This window comes from Cyphellophora europaea, assembly GCF_000365145.1.
Source record: "Cyphellophora europaea CBS 101466 unplaced genomic scaffold supercont1.1, whole genome shotgun sequence".
NCBI lineage: Eukaryota > Fungi > Ascomycota > Eurotiomycetes > Chaetothyriales > Cyphellophoraceae > Cyphellophora > Cyphellophora europaea.
Window position 1 is genome coordinate 2,114,772 of NW_008481797.1, and position 16,178 is coordinate 2,130,949.

A 16,178-nucleotide genomic window follows, 5' to 3' on the forward strand; every position below is an offset into this window, starting at 1 on the left:
CGAAGCTCAACCAAGTCGATGTTACAGGCAATACGCCTCAGGCACTGTCATGTGGAGATTCACTTCGTTTGCGATGTCTTGAATGCTCATTCGATTCGATTTTGTCCCACAGTAGTGAAACCGTCTTTGGCAGATCCAGAGCAGGCCAACTAGGACCAACTTCCCTGGGGGGTCGACAAAATTGGTGGGAGGCCTCCCCGACCTCACAGCAGACACTTTTGAGTGTGATCTGGTATGAGCTCGGGGAGGCCTCCCACCAATTTTGTCGACCTTTCTATGGCGGTGTCTGCTCTCTGACTATTCAACTCTTGAGCATTTTGCGGGGCGCTCCTCGACGAAGGCTACGCTCTCCGATCTCTCGCGCTTCCTCAGCTCCTGCTCGTTACCTGGACCCTCGGTAGGACTTTCCTGGGGGTTTGAATCATCGTTGCCATGCTTGTTGTTACCGTCGTCCTTGCCCTCTACATCACCACCGTCCTTCTTCTCTAACAAGCCGCTAGCCCACGCGGCGTCCGCGATACTCCGGCCCCAGACTTCTCCGACTTGCCAGACAACACCGTTGCCGATTTGTTCAATAACTTCCCGGATCGTCCCGACCAGCAGAAAGTCGTCTGGCAGCCCCTGCCCGCGGCGCAATTCCTCGACGGTGAGTACTCGATGCTGAAAAGGATGGAGACAAGCCATGCCGCGCGAGTTTATCGGCACTATCACGGATGTAATGGTCGGGAAGAGGCCGTCCGCGGGCAATCTCTTCAAAGCTTTGCTTCCACTCTTCTGTTTCTCCTCTGTTTGAGCTTCGAACCAGCGATTTTGGAGACGCGAGAGGTGACCACCCGTGTATGCTGCGTACAGATCGCGACGGTCACCGTCAATGGGCACGCGGCGCACGATATCACGCAGGGCCACCCTGAAATCGAAGTCGACAGGCAGGCGCTCAAAAGGAATGTGGTCGGGGCGCTCCACGTTCAGTACTGTATCGTTCGTCACGTCTGCTTTGCCGAGGTCAAGGTCTTGAATTACCTCGTACACGTTCGTTTGCTCGTTGGTGGAGTATTCAACGGGATTTCGAGGCAGTTTGAGTCCTGGAGCTGCAGCAACAATGAAGAGGCGTTTGCGCTTGGAGATGGCATCAATCTCGCTTCCACACACCAGTGTCTTATACACCTGATATCCCATTGCCACCAGAGAACAGATCGCTTGGGAACAAGCATTGGCTTTACGCGCCTGCAGGTTGGCAGAGTCCATGTCAGGCACATTTTCAATGAGGACGTATTTTGGCCGTAGGATAGAGACCAAAGAGAGGGTGTTGGCTAGCAGAGAGCAATTGCGGTGAGCGCTGACGTTAGACTTGTGAGCATTGAGCTTGGAGTACCCTTTGCATGCAAAGCCAGCAACAAGAAGATCAGGGTTCATGAGTGTCTCACAGCCCGTAAGAACATCCCGAAGATAGCCGTTAGTCGAGCCGTGAATGTGACGGCAGTTTGACTCTGTGTTTGCCTTGTATGAAAGATGTGCAGCCTTATCCAGATCAATAGCGAACGTGGGCGTGAAATACCCGGTCGAGGCTATTGAGTGATCCAACAGACCAGCGCCAGAGAATAAGCTCAGCACCTTAAGCTTTGACACTTGCTCGGGCGCTGGCAGTACGGCTGGAGGTGCCTGCTCGGCCTGATGCTGGATGCAACCGCTCAGTATCTCAGCTGCGTCTGCAGTCGCATGCTCCTGTGAGTCGGAACGGTAGAGCCCGTGGATAAAGAAGCCGTCCGGAGATAATGACCGCTCTGCGAAGGTATCGACCTCGTAACAAGCCACGATCTTATGGACCGAGACAGGGCGGCAGCTGCACTCACTAGAGAAGAACAGCTCGTTGCCAACCGGGTAAAAGGCATCCTCCTGAGTACCACAAGACGCTTCGGAAGGCAGCAGCAGCCACACTATCTCGACCTTGTCAACACCAGTTATACCCCGAGCATAAGCAAATCGGTAGCTATCGCCCTGCCGAACAACAACCGCTCTGCCAAGGACCTCATGAGAGCTAAACTGTGGGTAGAGCGGATTGAGCGCAGCGCTCTCCAGGGCTAAGGCGACACGTGAGATACGCTTGCCATCAATAGTTCTAAAGTTCTGGTCTTGAGCCTCGAACTTGTTGGGGAGACTCAGAAATGTCTGACGGCGTCGATCAGCCTCAACCACAGCCGGATTCATGTCAACAGTCTCAAGGATATCATGACCGTCTGGACCCCATAGTGGAAAGCTCTGGAGGAAGGCTGAAGCGACCTCAGGCGTGACCACGGTTTTCTCGGTTCTGCTAAGTTTTCGGTTCCTTGAGAGGGGCCAACCAATATCATCCCAGACGTCGTGCAGAAACAAGTCATCAAGTCTTCTGTTGTTCATGAGGTCGATCGCTTTTGCACGCAAGAATTCGCCATACCGAAGGATATGCTTTCGGAAGTCGGTAGTGAGTCCACAAGCACAATGCCAGTGGACCACATGGTCAGATTCAGGCTCCGAGTAGTAGTTTCTGACAAATATCCAAAACTCGTTCCGAAAATCGTGTAATGTGGCGCGTCGACCTTGCTCAGATGCTGCACACAAGAAGTGAACGACGTATTTGGTTAGATCCAAGATCCAGGTGAAGTTTTCCCAGTGCTCATGATAGACCAGTGCAGGGACTGTTAGGCGGTAGCGCACTTTTTGGCTCGCCCCTTCTTGAGTCTGCAAGAAGATGTGCTCTTTAGTGGTGGCGACACTCGGGTCGTCCAGCTTCTCAACGATCAGCTGCAAACAAGTCATGCTTTCCACTTTGCGGTATGCATACTTGTTTTGAAGTGTTCCGTCAATGACACAGTCAACTGACTTTAAGATAGCAGTGTAAGGAGAGACAAGCTGACCTCCAAACCCCTTACCACCTTGCTGGACTTCTTGATACAAAGAGAAGTCTCGAAGCTCAAGGTCAAAGTTAAGAGTAGTCTTGCCCAGAAGGCTTGGTAGAGGGATAAGCTGGACCAAGGCGGGAGCTTCACCAATAGGTCCGGCAAGCTGGGAGCTGTTCGAGTCTAGAACGCGTTGCAAACTGACGGGATACAGCTTATGAAGATCTTGTTGATTTTCGATCTCGGCCAGACGGTGCTGGAATTGTTGACGATGCTCCGTACCCGCTCTGGGCACCATAGAACCAGTTGAACGGACGCGGGACCCATCGATCTGGGGCTCACTGCGGCGTTCTTCAAGTCTATTGTCAGATTCAAGATCGTCTTCGTCATCCGTTTCCTTATCAATCTCCTGAGCTCCAGTACGGCGGTGAGACGTCTCGCGGTGTGCATGAGCAGGCTCCTCTACATCTGACAAGTCGTGATCAGAGTCATAGTCATCGTCATCCACGACGAAGTCGTCTGAGCTAGATAAACTGTTTTCCTCGATATGATAGGCATGGTTCTCCTTTTGGGCATGAGGATCATCATTATAGCTCTGAACAGAACGACTGCGGGATAGTCTTTCTAAGCGAATGCGTCGGATTTGAGACTTGGTTCTAGGACTCGGGCTTGGGGTGATGGGTTTGTTGGGGTATAGAGAATCAGAAACAGCGACGCGAAATCGTCTGCGCGCATGCGAAAGTACTATGTCAGTGTCCTCATCATCATCATCATCATCACCACCACTCTCGGGCACAGTGTGATTTGAGGCAGGGTGGAGGAATGAGTGAGTCAAGGGAATGACAGAGCTGTTGGGAATATGATTAGGGCTTGTGCTTCGGAATCGTGGGTTGGGAAGGGATCAACTTACTCTCGAGGAAATGCACTGTTTACGAGAGCTTCATCCTCACTGTCAGAGATGTGGATAACTTCACGAGGAGCCCGGTGCAAGCTCGGTGCCGGGGCATCCATTACTGCTGATGAATCGATACAAGAGCACAGAACGGGCCTGGTAGGAAGGCAATGAACAGGAACTTGCAAGTTGACCAGGTGGTTGCCAAGAGAACAAGAGCGGGGAGGTTGCAGCGAGCTGCTTTGTAGCAGTCCTTGAATCGGAAGTGAGGGTAGCATGACTTGTGGACGAGTATTCAGAGGAGACTCAGCCGTGTCGGTAAAAGGCAAGACAGAACCAATTCGCCTGCCATGATCACCACGACGGCCAGAAACCTCCACTTCAGATCTCGAGGCGGTCATTCCCATGAGCGTGAGGCCAAATCCATATAGGAGGTAGTATAGAGCTGCGCATCTTCAACAAATGAGCACGAACTGTGGGTCCTTTCAGTATCATGTCATGCAAGTGTAAGGAAGCTCAGCGTTGCGGATGCTTCAGAGCACGGCCCGACGATAACCAGGCCTGGAGTACAACAGTGCCAAAACCCAGCGATCAAGGCAATAGAGCTCTGGAGCGAGCGCACAGATCAATCGACGGGCCATGACTGAATGATGCACTTGATTGCACCAACAGCGCATCATTCCCTACCTTCATCTCGTCAGGGCCAACGGCATCTTCATATTTCGTCAACTCAAGCGGGCGAGAACCAAATGGCGAGCCAAGGCCACATCGTGCTGCCTTGCAGTGCGATGCCTGAATGTCGTACAAATTCAAGTACATTACGGAGGGTCTGGGATATCTTGGCCGCACCCTGGGAATACTTCTTGTTCAGATTCATGGCAGCGGCATTGAGGGTACAGCAGATAGTCTCATGAGACGGGGTAAGGCGGTGCTGCACTTTGAGGACAGAGTATGGCATGATCATGTTGCAAGTGTCCGTTGCACAACTCAAGTTGAGGAATGAACGATATAAACAGAAAGGCTGTGGTCGCGTTTGCCTTCTGTACTTACACAACGCTAACCAAGTATGGAATAGCGTTGCTTTCAACTACACCCACCTTTTCGCCCTTTACAGATGCTGAAGGATGGGTTTGAACAGAACACAGGGCAGGAAACAGCACAGCACAGCAAATCTCAAGAAGGAAGAACAAAGCAGCTCCATATTACTTTTCATATCTGCCGGACCGGGGGTATCCCGCCATGGACAGATGCTGCAAAAGGCAGAAGTATGTATCAACACGCGAAAGATCAGAAGTCGCTCCTCCTATATCTTGCAGTCATTCATGCGAATCATTAGAATTCGTTTCCGTCGTCATGCGTATGGGATCGATCCCCCCTGCCTTTCCGTCTGCCAGAAGAGCTTACAAAGTCAAAGAGTCGGCTCTTGGAAGCTCCATCTCGGCTACCGCCCATTCGCGCCCGACCTTCGTCCACCATCTCGAACGAGGCTGTAGAGGAGTTGGTCGAGTCGGTAAACGTGCGCGCATTGGCACTATGCATCGGTAGTCGGCGCTCCCAGGGACCTGAGGCTGCGCTTGATGGCGTAGTATCTCCTTCACCCACACCTTCAGCTGCTTCCCCTCTCGGCTGTGGGAGGGCGGTCAATTCAGGGTCATTATTCGCTGGTGATGCCATATATCGCTCGTCATAAACTGTTCGTAACTTCTGCTGCTGGTCTTTCAGGACTTGCTGCCACTTTGGCTCCAATTTACCGTCTGGCTTTTCGGCTTGCTCAGCGCTAGATAAGCATTCCTTTGTTTTGCTTTGCAAATCTGTGCAAAGGTTGTGGAACTCCTTCACAACGTTCTCCATGCCAGCCTCATCAGCCAAGTTAGCCGGGGCATGCGTAGTCCAAAGCTCGGTCAACTCAGACAGAAGCTTGCTAGAGTCGAGGAGAAAGGGTAAACTCGGTAATCCTTCGCGTGATGCCGGAGGAAGGCGGCCTCTAATCTGAGTGGGTGTCGCATATTGCGGCTCCATGTGGGGTGTCGCTTGTGAAGCGCTGATGCTGCAAATATCGTCGATGAAGATCTTGAACTCAGGGGTGGCAGCAGTGAGGAATCTGTTCATGGGCTCCATCCAAACTTCTTTTGTGCCGAATTTGGCCATATTCGCGAGAGCATTCAAGGACTTGGCAATGAGGGTGAAAGTTCGCTTTGTTCGCTCGGGTGGGTGGTCTGGAATCAGTCAATACAGAATAGTACTTCATTCTGGCTCGACTTACCGGCAGCCAGTCCGAACAACTTGGGGTTGAGAATGGCGGGACAGAAGAATCTTAGGAATAAAAAGCCCGAAATGCTCGTGTACTTTACCGTGCGGATGAAGGACCCATAGCGATCTTCAGCACATGATCGGATATGCCTGAACAATATGCGCAAGCCAGGGGGGCACAGGTCAGTGGAGTCTGCTATTGCTCTCCAGATGGCCTGCGTAAGATTTAGAAGAGTCGACCAGTTCCGTTCCTGTTGCTCGGCTGAGTTGACCCGCATCGGGTCAACCTCACAGTCAGGATCCTTTTCGGCAATTTTGCGAAGCCTAGGTCCCAACACGGTCTCCAAATACTCACCGCCTAGCCGCCGCATATGAGAGTCAAGAGCTTTCGTGACGAGTGAATTGCCTCTGAAAAGTAGGTTGGCTTCTTGATTAGCCGACCTGTTCAAATCGCGAACAAGGACCTCTCTCTGCTCCGAGTTTTCGTAAGAATCGCTTGACTGGAGACGTCCACTGAACCTCATACGAAAGGGAGGTGTGTCACGGTGTATGCCATCAATTTCTTCTTCGATGAGATTCGTGAGCCAATCATGGACGGTGTTTGTTGACTGAAATAGATCAAGAAAGACATCGGATACCTGCTTCAACTCTGGACCAAGAAGCTGCGCGATTTGAGAGGTGAGGCTGTTCTCGAAGCTGTGGAGAAGGTTCGACAGCTGTCTGTACTCCTCGCTCATCAAGACGACCGTCTCATTCAGGCTCAGTCTCATCAAAACCTGGCCAACAACACGATTCATGTTGTCGGTAACCGGCCACCACTTTTCCACTGGGCCGCGCTGCTCGAGATCATCCAAAGGGATGTCAACTTTGCCAAGGACGGAGTCGTGGCTGGAGACCTCGATACCTCCGACACCGGTGAGATAAGCTGCGTCACCAGACATATCATATGGTCCATGTGCAATCATGGTCCACTCTTGTTCGCCAGGGTTTCCTATCCGCGCAATGATGGCGATTCGACTGAGTAGAGATGGCAGGTCCCGGAAGGTAAACTCTTCGACCCACAGCACACTGTTTGAACAGGGTTTGATCGACGTTCTGCCCTTAAGATCCTGTCCACAAACAACATCAATGTAGACGTCTGCATTTACACGTTGCGGTCTAGCAGATTTGCGTTTTGCCTTGGTCGATGTCTGCACCTCTCGCTCGGTCAAGCTGTGAACGAACTTGGCTTCCGTGATTTTGACCAGAAGTTGTTGCTCGATGCGGAACATGCCTCTTGTATCCTGTCCTGCTGGAACCCCAACCCCATTCTGCTCCGGCCCATATAGTTCAGGCACCATCAAAGCTCGCAAAAGTACATACCAGGCCTCAAAGGCAACTCGAGTCTCGAGAGAAAGTATCATTGGTCGCTTTTGACGAGCCGTCGATGTCTGAACAGTATAATGGGGATAGATGGCCAAACAATAAGGGGTGTCTAGGATGGATCGATCTAAGCGCTGCACGGCACATCTAGAAAGCTGAGATAGGGATGTAGTCGAGATTGGTTCTGACTCTCCCTCGTTAAACAGGCGGAAGTCACCATTCTCGTGAAGAGTGCAGCTGATACGGCGCCACAGCGAGCGATCGTCGATGGCCTCTGGAAGCATATTTGTGCGATGCAAAGCCGACTTTTGCGAGCCAGAGGGTAAAGGACCATCCCAAGCCCGCATTTGGCCAACTTTGATGATGGCCATGCTTTTTCCCGAGGTTGCCTCGGAAATCCGGCGTTGACCTGTCGGTCGAGCATCTTGAATGGAAACATTCTGAGGTTTTGGCATTTTGTTGTGAACTCCACGAGGTCTGAGAGGCTGCCAGCAGAGTAATGCAGCTAGCCAGGAGTCAAACGTTTCAGGGACGGAGGGGCGCAGCTGGAAACCTGATCCCGTTGAAGCGGTCAACACGCTTAGATACGTACTTTGGGTCTCTGGGTCGTAGTGGGTACGGACGCTGCAGCCACGCAGATCGGGAATTAGGGTTTGTGTTTGTGTAACGTCTCCTTTGACCTGGCACACGAGGCTTCCGGATGCCACTTGTATAGAGCAGTAGCCGGATGCCCAGGCGCTGGTGTACAGAGGACGAAAGAAGAGTATGCCGTGCATTCGGCCACAGGTGGTCTTCATGAGCTGTAGAATTTTTCCTGAATCTGATTCGAGCCAACTAGGCGACCGAACGCCACCCGAAGCGAATGTGCTTACGCTGTCGGGCGAAAAGGTCCTTCTAGGGGTTTTTGGTCCATAGCGATCATCGGGGTCGGAGGAGGATGCTGCTTGGTGCACCGAAGGAAACCCAATGGATACTACCTGATCCTCCATTTTGGTGTTGAGGGCTGCGCTTGTGGTAATTGAGCCAATGCGCTTGCGTGCTTTCGATACGAAAGAGCCAGGTGATGTGTCTGGCCCAGTATCATCTCTCGCTCCTGAAGTTGTGCGCGCCCGCCTTCTTCGGCTGTCAATGGTATTGTCGTCGTCATTCGAGATCGAGCCTGAATAATCTCTTGACATTGACTGTCCAGTATAGGTACTCCGTACGTTGCCCTGCATTGGAGAAATAGTGTTGCTTGAGCTTGCGTCAAAGTACTCGTTCTGAGGCGACCCACTCAATTCAGGAGTAACAACCCGCACGGTACTACCGTTGGATCCTTCGAAGACAACGCCATGTCTATCTTTGGAGGAGCTTTGCTTGCTTGAGGCCCTTCTAACGGCTGGGGGCTTTCGTCTCAGTGGAGGCTCGTCCTGACGCATGTCACGAGTGGAGGCTTTCATCGTAGATGCGTTGTGGCTTCCTTTCGCACGGCTCGCATTCCTAATTGTTCAAGGCCCCTCGCATGCTCACGGACGCCACCAGGGCACGCCTCGCAATCGAAGGCTGGTTCTGCGCAGGATGAGGATCTAGATGCTCATTGGAGTGTGGCTTGTGCCAAAAGGCGGAAATGTTGAGTTGATATCAACTGCGCAGAGGGGATAGCAGAGGCTCAATGCGCATTGTGCGATATGTGAAGGCAGGAGAACCAGGGTGACAGCCGATCTGCGAGCTTCGACCTCGACAAGGTTCGATTTAGAACAGCCTTGGGACGGGGTGACACAAGGTCGAGAAGAAGCAAGAAGAGACCTAGCGCAGGAACAACGTCGTCAGGTTGGAGAGAAAGGTGTGGTCGGCTCGCGGCTCGCGGGGTTGTCTGGTTGCTGGCGGCTTCCTAAGCGGCTTGCCCAGAGGCACTAGACGGCAAGTGGCCTAGGAGCAACCTAGCGCCTATCAATCGTTGCAGGGGCCGCGCTCGGCCGCAGTCTGACGTTGGGGTCATGCACTCCAGACCATCAGATTCGTGGTACAATTGTCTGCAGTCGAACACGCACCTTTGCTAACTTCATGAGAGTGTCGCATTTGTCTATATGCAGCCACTTGGTCTCGCGCCATCAAGTCGTGTCCTTTGATGGATGGACGACTCTCTATTCTTCTCTCAGTTATGCTCTTGGGGCAACGGCACCCAGAGACCCAGGCAGCACTCGCACCCACACCCACACCTGACCCGCCCTGACCGTTCCCACATGACCACGTATCACTCCCTCTTTCGATGACTCTTATCATCCTTGTCTGATTTGACCGCTTACACGTTGCGACGTATTGTTCGACCATGGCAGCCAACATACTCTCAAGGTGGAGGTCCTCTGACAATCCGGCGGCGTCCATATACGAGACAATTCGAGAGCACGATCAGCACGAAGACTCAGACGAGTCGGACGTGGAGAGACAGGCTGGCCTGTATCGCTACGGCCAGCAGGGAGATGGCAACGCGGATCTAAATGCGGAATCCACCGAGCGACGCGTCAACAGCAACCATAGAACCTCCAAACACCGCCAGCAGGGCAAGCCCGCATCTCATGGTGCCCTGCGTCCAAAGTGGATGACAAAAGGCCAAAAGGCACACGATCCAGAGGATTTGGAGGATGATGTGCCCGCATCTCTGCTCATTGAGGGCGAGCAGCTAGGTCTTGGTCCAGGCTCAGTTGCGCTTCCTCCTCCCCCTAGCTCAGTTCCGGACACTCAGCCGTTGCCCACCGGCATCGGTGATATACAAACTGGGGACCACCGAGCGGCTGCTGCACAGAGCCAACGACCGCGCGCCTCTGCGTCGAATTTCATGGCCACAGCCGATCCACGAGCAATAGCAATGTATCGTTGGTCTAACGTTGTGAATCTGGACAATTTTCTGCTCGACCTCTACGACTACTACGACTCAAATGGCATCTATTCCATCCTACTCCGGAGACTTTATACTCTTCTCACCGGCGTATTCATCGTGGGTTTCTCGACTTTTCTCACGCAGTGCATCGACTATCATTCCGACCTCAAGCACGTCACACACCTGAAGCAAGTACTGGTCCCAAAATGTATGGCCCGAATGAGCTTCTTCCCCAAACTGCTTCTCTGGGTTTTGACGGTGATCTGGATCTGGAAGCTAGCCCAGTATCTGCTGGACATCCGAAGACTGCTACATCTTCGGGACTTCTATCTTCATCTACTCGACGTCAATGACTCAGAGATCCAATCCATCTCTTGGCAGGAGATTGTCAGTCGACTCATGGCGTTGCGAGATGCCAACCCTGCCGTTGCTCCAAACAGCTCTGCTAAATCACGACGTTACGCAACTACCCAGAATAAGCAGCGCATGGATGCTCACGACATTGCCAACAGATTGCTGCGGAAAGAAAACTACATCATCGCCATGATCAACAAAGACATACTCGACATGACGTTACCGGTACCATTTCTGCGCAACCGGCAGCTCTTCACTCGGACCCTTGAATGGAATCTCAATTGGTGTATCATGGATTTCATCTTCAACGACCGAGGCCAGCTGCGGCCGATTTTCCTCAAGGACACCCATCGCAAGGAATTATCAGAAGCACTACGCAGGCGATTCATTTTCGCTGGCACAACGAATCTTATAGCAGCCCCTTTCCTGATTATCTATTTCCTCCTTCAGAACTTCTTCACCAACTTCAATGAGTATCAGAGAAACCCCGGGGCTATTGGGTCTCGCGAGTACAATCCCTTGGCCGAGTGGAAGTTTCGCGAGTTCAATGAATTGCGACATCTCTTCAGGCGTCGAATGAACATGTCTCACCCCTTTGCATCCAGATACATCGACCAGTTCCCGAAAGATCGCACTGTGCAGACTGCTCGCTTCGTGGCTTTCATTACGGGAGCTCTGACGTCGGTTCTCGTGCTGGCAACTCTTTTGGATCAAGAAAATTTGCTCGCTATGGCCATCAGTGATGGCCGAACAACGCTTTTCTACCTGGGCCTGTTTGGAGGCATCTGGGCAGTAGCTCGAGGCATGATACCAGAGGATAATCTGGTATATGAGCCAACCTTTGCAATGCAGGAGGTCATTGACTTTACTCACTATCATCCTAGCCACTGGAAGGACCGACTGCATACGGTGGAGGTCAAACGCGAGTTCGAGCAACTGTACCAGATGAAAATCTTGATACTAGCGGAAGAGGTGCTGAGTATGGTCTTCACGCCGTTCGTTCTATGGTTCAGCCTACCGAAGTGCAGCGACCGCATTGTCGACTTTTTCCGGGAATTTACTGTTCATGTAGATGGCATCGGCTATGTCTGCTCCTTCGCCGAGTTCAAGTTCACGCGACCACTTGAGTTGGGCGCACCGCCAGCGAATCCGCCTGCAACACGGCCAGACAAGCAAGGTGAAGATGCTCGTGACGATTACTTTGCCTCGAAGGATCACAAGCTCGAGCAGAGCTATTGGGGGTTTATGAATGACTACTCGCGGAATCCGAAGGCGGACGTCAGATTTCACTACCATAGTGCTCGAAAACGAGTCCCAGTGCCTCCTCCGGTGCCAGGCTTGCCCTCCCCAATATTGCAGGGTGGTTTCGGAGGACATAGCACCAGTGCTCGAGCAAATTCGGTGTTCTCACCCCCCCGAGGTAATTCTAGCGCCTCGCAGTTTATGGGCCAGACAATGGGCACACCCCTACAGTCAATGCTCTTGGACCCTCATCATCAGCCCGCCGCAGGCTTCGCGGCGGCGGGCAATCAAAAACAAAAGGCACCGTTTATGTCGCAGCTCAAGGCTCAAAGACGGGCTGTCTCTCACCCTGCTGAAGTACGAGAAGAGGATGAAGATGTGGCTGACGTCAGCCAACCGAATGACCCAGCGTCCACAGGTCAGCTGGGTTCTTGGAAGTATGATGACGAGCAAAGCGAGACAAGTGATGAGGAGGATGAAGCTGTCCTTCAGCCAGAGGGAGTCGTCGGCCTCATTAGACGACTACAGAAAACTCAAAGTGAGGGAGATCGGGGTGCGGGTATTCGAACATGACAGCAGCTGGGATCAAACAATGAATCCTTACGGTCCCTCATAGCGAGCCGCCCGCCACCCTGCGAAAATGGCGAAGTGGTTTCAAGCTACTACTTGAAGGATTTGAGTGCTAAGTCGGTCGCAGCAGGGACAGGGACAGTCACAAGACCCTTCGCTTCTCATCAACCTCAGCTACGTCTTCTATCACATTCTGGAGCGAAGGATGATGACTATCCTATGCTCAAGTTGCTCAGAGACACCTTGCAACTCCAGTCTATCTACGTGAGACCACTTGCGGCTGCTTTATTCGTCAGTCAAGTTTCAGCACGAGCAAGGGTATCAGCAGTGCCTCGTTGCTACAAGTCATGGTCTGAACGATGTGTACACAGTAGTCGCCGCCTTTCAAGAGGTCCGTGCTTCGCAAGGGCCTCGGACTTGATATGGAACCCCGTAGCATGAGACATTCATAACACTCAATGGCAGCGAGATGAACATGGGGGCCTGTCGATCAACGGCAGGCTATTCCCGCCTGGGTCAAAGGCTGAGACGCGACTTATGGGTGGTTTAGCCCCTTCGACAGCAATAATAGCAACATTGGTCAGAAAGAGGCAAGCATCTGGTGGCGGACGTGGTCTACGCAATACAGATCTACTGTGTACGGTCCGTATTCCGTACGCGGGTCCACATCTCGGATATTGGCACAGTGGGACGTGGCAGAATGCTTCAACGGCTTCACGCGACGCGGGACTCGTAAAGAGTGGCGTTGGCCAAGCGCAGCGTTTCGGTCACACAGAGCAAGAGCATCCGCCCGGCGACTTGCATGCTTCGCATCACACCGCAGCACGTGTGTATCACACACGGCTACCCCACGTCGATGGGCCTTTTGCCTGTTCCCACGTTCGGAACGAGGGTTGCCAGTGCATTTGTTGCAGCCTCGTTAGGACGGTCAGGCAACCAAGAGTCAATCCCCCATCAGGATGCGTCCTTTCCACTCAAGCGATATCTTTTCTAACGGCCAATACGGAATAACTTGTGGAGCTCGACGAACGATTAGAACTATGAATAATGCAGGCCTTTCCTCCCGCAACAGTAATGTGCCAGCGCCGCTCCAAGATCGGCTCAGAGTGTGAGGGGCAGGTTTAAGCGCTCGCTGCAAAGTCGCTGCTGGGCAGATCTTTGGTCGATAACTCAAACCCCCTTCGCATCCTCAAACACGAGTGAGGACGAGGCTCGGCGGCCCACAGGTCAATCTCAGCCTCGCGTGTACCGCCACGCTACTAGCCTACCGATGAGCGCTAAGATTGGCATGAGCATCCTTTAAAAGCCTCCTCGAAACCATATCATCCAGTCTGGTATTTCGTATCTTGAGGCGTTCGCACGTCCAAAAGCAGTAGCAACGACGGAAGTAAAGAAACGGCGTCGCATGTGCCACAGTGACATTGAACTTCAGCACTTGCTGCACAGCTGCTTCGCAATACGGGAAACAAGAGGCTCAAAGCTCGGGTCTTGCGAACTTTCAGGCGTTCAGCTATTCTTGGACCCAGCCTGATTAGCAAGGCAGACCGCAAGGGCAGCGAAGCCACACCCAGCCGCCACGCCCATCTGGGCCAAATTAGGTATGACCAGGGCCACGGTAAGCCAGCTAAGGTTAGACCCCCAACAGGGTTCTCCTTACCCTCAGGCTGGGGTGGATCCAGATTGCATGGTTTATTGACGGCAATCTGCATGACCCATACCCCCTGAAGGAACCACAAAAGGTATGCAATCGTTAATTATTCTTTCGGTCTGCAGGTCACCATCAACACTGCAGAAACGACACACGACTCATTTAATACACAACTGCCCGCCTCCCGTCCGACGCGGGTGCCATCCTAACATTCCTCCGCCAGAGACCTTGTACCACCCCCAGCGCTTGCATTCGTGCTGCTGCCCCTCTATTGTCTCCAACCACTCTCAGTTGGGCTAATAACGATTGACACTGGTCTTACCGGTTCATTCCTGATCCTTCAAGTCTTTCACATCATGGCTAGGGAGACCACGTAAGTCTTGCACTCCAGTTTCGAGGGGAGTCGTTGTTGACATCGGCAAGAAGAGAGTCGACTCCGGCGGCTGCGATGCCCGCTTCGATGCCCGCCTTGGGAAGTGACGGTAAACCGATCAAGTTACGGGCGGCCTGCAACAGCTGCTTTTCCGCAAAGGTAGGCCGGTCTTGGTCCGTCGCTGAAGCCTTGCTGATCGTTTTCTTTAGGTCCGATGCGACGGCAACAAAGACTCATGCAAGCGCTGCATAGACAAGCATCTCAAATGTGTCTACAGCGAGTCTCGCGTGGGCAAGGTCGTTGGCAAGCGACGGAAACGGCCAATTGACGACTCGATCGGCACCGTGGACTCGGAGGCATGGGTCGTTCATCAGCAACAATCCCTCTCCAACTCGATCCCATCACCAGCAGCCACGACGTCGTCGGCAGAGTCAAGTTCTAAGCGCCATTGTAATGATAACAGTTGGACCTATTTCCTCGCGGACGAAGCACAGAGCCTTCTCGACTGCAACGAGGCGGGTGAGGCTCTCCAAAGCATCGACATGGCAGACCAGCGAAGTTACTCTGCATCAAGTGAAAGCATCTTCTGCAACAATGGCGGGCTCCAGACTCCTAGCTTAAGCCCACCAAACTTCCGCTACCTATCTCCCGCGGCGCTAGATGTACGCCCTGTATCGAGACAACACCTCGTGCCCTCAATTACCTCCAGGAGCAGGATAAGTAATCAGTCGCTTGTACCACCAGGTTCACGACAGTCATCGCCGCCGTCGGCGCCCGAAGATGAAGAGACGGTCTGCATCAAGCTCTTGGCCCACCTCAAGAAGTACTCGTCGTCATCGAGACAGACTCGCCAATTCCAGTTGGACCTACTTTCGAAGTCGAACGCATCGGTTCGACGCATTCTCCGCTCCCAGAGCGTCCGAAGGGACTACACCTGCCAGCTGCTCCTCTCCAGCATCATGACGCACTTGACAACTCTATGCGAGTATCTGTGTAGCACAGGGCTCGAAGAAGGCATGGGAGATGGCCAATCATCGCCCCGGCCAGATAGCACACGAGAATCCTTCGACATGCGGACCGGACTTGTACAGCAGCAAACTTCAAGCGAGACATCACGGCCGCTGGTGCTTGAGGCCGCGTCACTTGCAACCGAATTAGGGAATCTCCTGAAGCGGAAACCCCTCGATGGCTTTCAGGTGCAAGGGAGGCAAGAGGCGTGGATTGTTGAGCTGGAACTGAGGCTACGGACAGCTCTCACGACACTGTGATTGCCCCGTTTTAGCGATACCAATAATGAGAACAACGATAGTGAACCTCGTGTTGAAGCCCAAGCATTCCTGCGAGAACCCAGACTCTGTACTCCGTAGTGCTGACGTGAAAGAGCAAGGCCGGTGGCCGCCAAGACTTTCACTGCTGGAAGTGCTGGCTTGCTTGCGGAGGATCAGCTGAAGCCTCCGGGGCGCTTCCCCAAAGTCCCCCCATGCCGATGCTGACCCCCGCTGATCATTGCTCGCACTCTCATCTGCTTTTGGTCCTTGGGCCTGCTGTCATCATCCCTGATAAATTCAGTTGTACATTATTGTTGTTGTTGTTGTTGTTGTTGTTATTATTATTATTATTATCATCATCGCCTGACGGATTTGTGATTGCGTTGCTGCATTCATTCGTTCGCTCCATTCCCCTCCGACCTTGACGGCCTCGCAGAGCGCCATACGACGAACCAGAAGCACGTGCCCGTATCGAAGAGATTGACATTC

General features: G+C 52.8%; 4 protein-coding genes across 4 annotated transcripts; 2 read left to right on the plus strand and 2 right to left on the minus strand.

Annotated features, from left to right (window-relative positions):
* Positions 1 to 297: 297 nt before the first annotated feature.
* HMPREF1541_00795 (uncharacterized protein) lies at positions 298 to 3,884 on the minus strand (the record flags this gene model as incomplete). Its single annotated transcript, XM_008713099.1, has 2 exons — positions 298 to 3,721; positions 3,784 to 3,884. The coding sequence occupies 2 exons, from the start codon at positions 3,882 to 3,884 to the stop codon at positions 298 to 300; spliced, it is 3,525 nt and encodes a 1,174-aa protein (XP_008711321.1).
* A 1,213-nt stretch (positions 3,885 to 5,097) lies between these two features.
* On the minus strand, positions 5,098 to 8,816 carry HMPREF1541_00796 (uncharacterized protein; the record flags this gene model as incomplete). The annotated part of the gene is made up of 2 exons (XM_008713100.1): positions 5,098 to 5,981; positions 6,029 to 8,816. 2 exons carry the CDS (start codon positions 8,814 to 8,816, stop codon positions 5,098 to 5,100), a joined length of 3,672 nt encoding a protein of 1,223 aa, XP_008711322.1.
* Positions 8,817 to 9,685: 869 nt separating this feature from the next.
* HMPREF1541_00797 (uncharacterized protein) lies at positions 9,686 to 12,403 on the plus strand (the record flags this gene model as incomplete). Its single annotated transcript, XM_008713101.1, has 1 exon — positions 9,686 to 12,403. One exon carries the CDS (start codon positions 9,686 to 9,688, stop codon positions 12,401 to 12,403), a length of 2,718 nt encoding a protein of 905 aa, XP_008711323.1.
* A 2,560-nt stretch (positions 12,404 to 14,963) lies between these two features.
* On the plus strand, positions 14,964 to 15,689 carry HMPREF1541_00798 (uncharacterized protein; the record flags this gene model as incomplete). The annotated part of the gene is made up of 1 exon (XM_008713102.1): positions 14,964 to 15,689. One exon carries the CDS (start codon positions 14,964 to 14,966, stop codon positions 15,687 to 15,689), a length of 726 nt encoding a protein of 241 aa, XP_008711324.1.
* Positions 15,690 to 16,178: the final 489 nt, after the last annotated feature.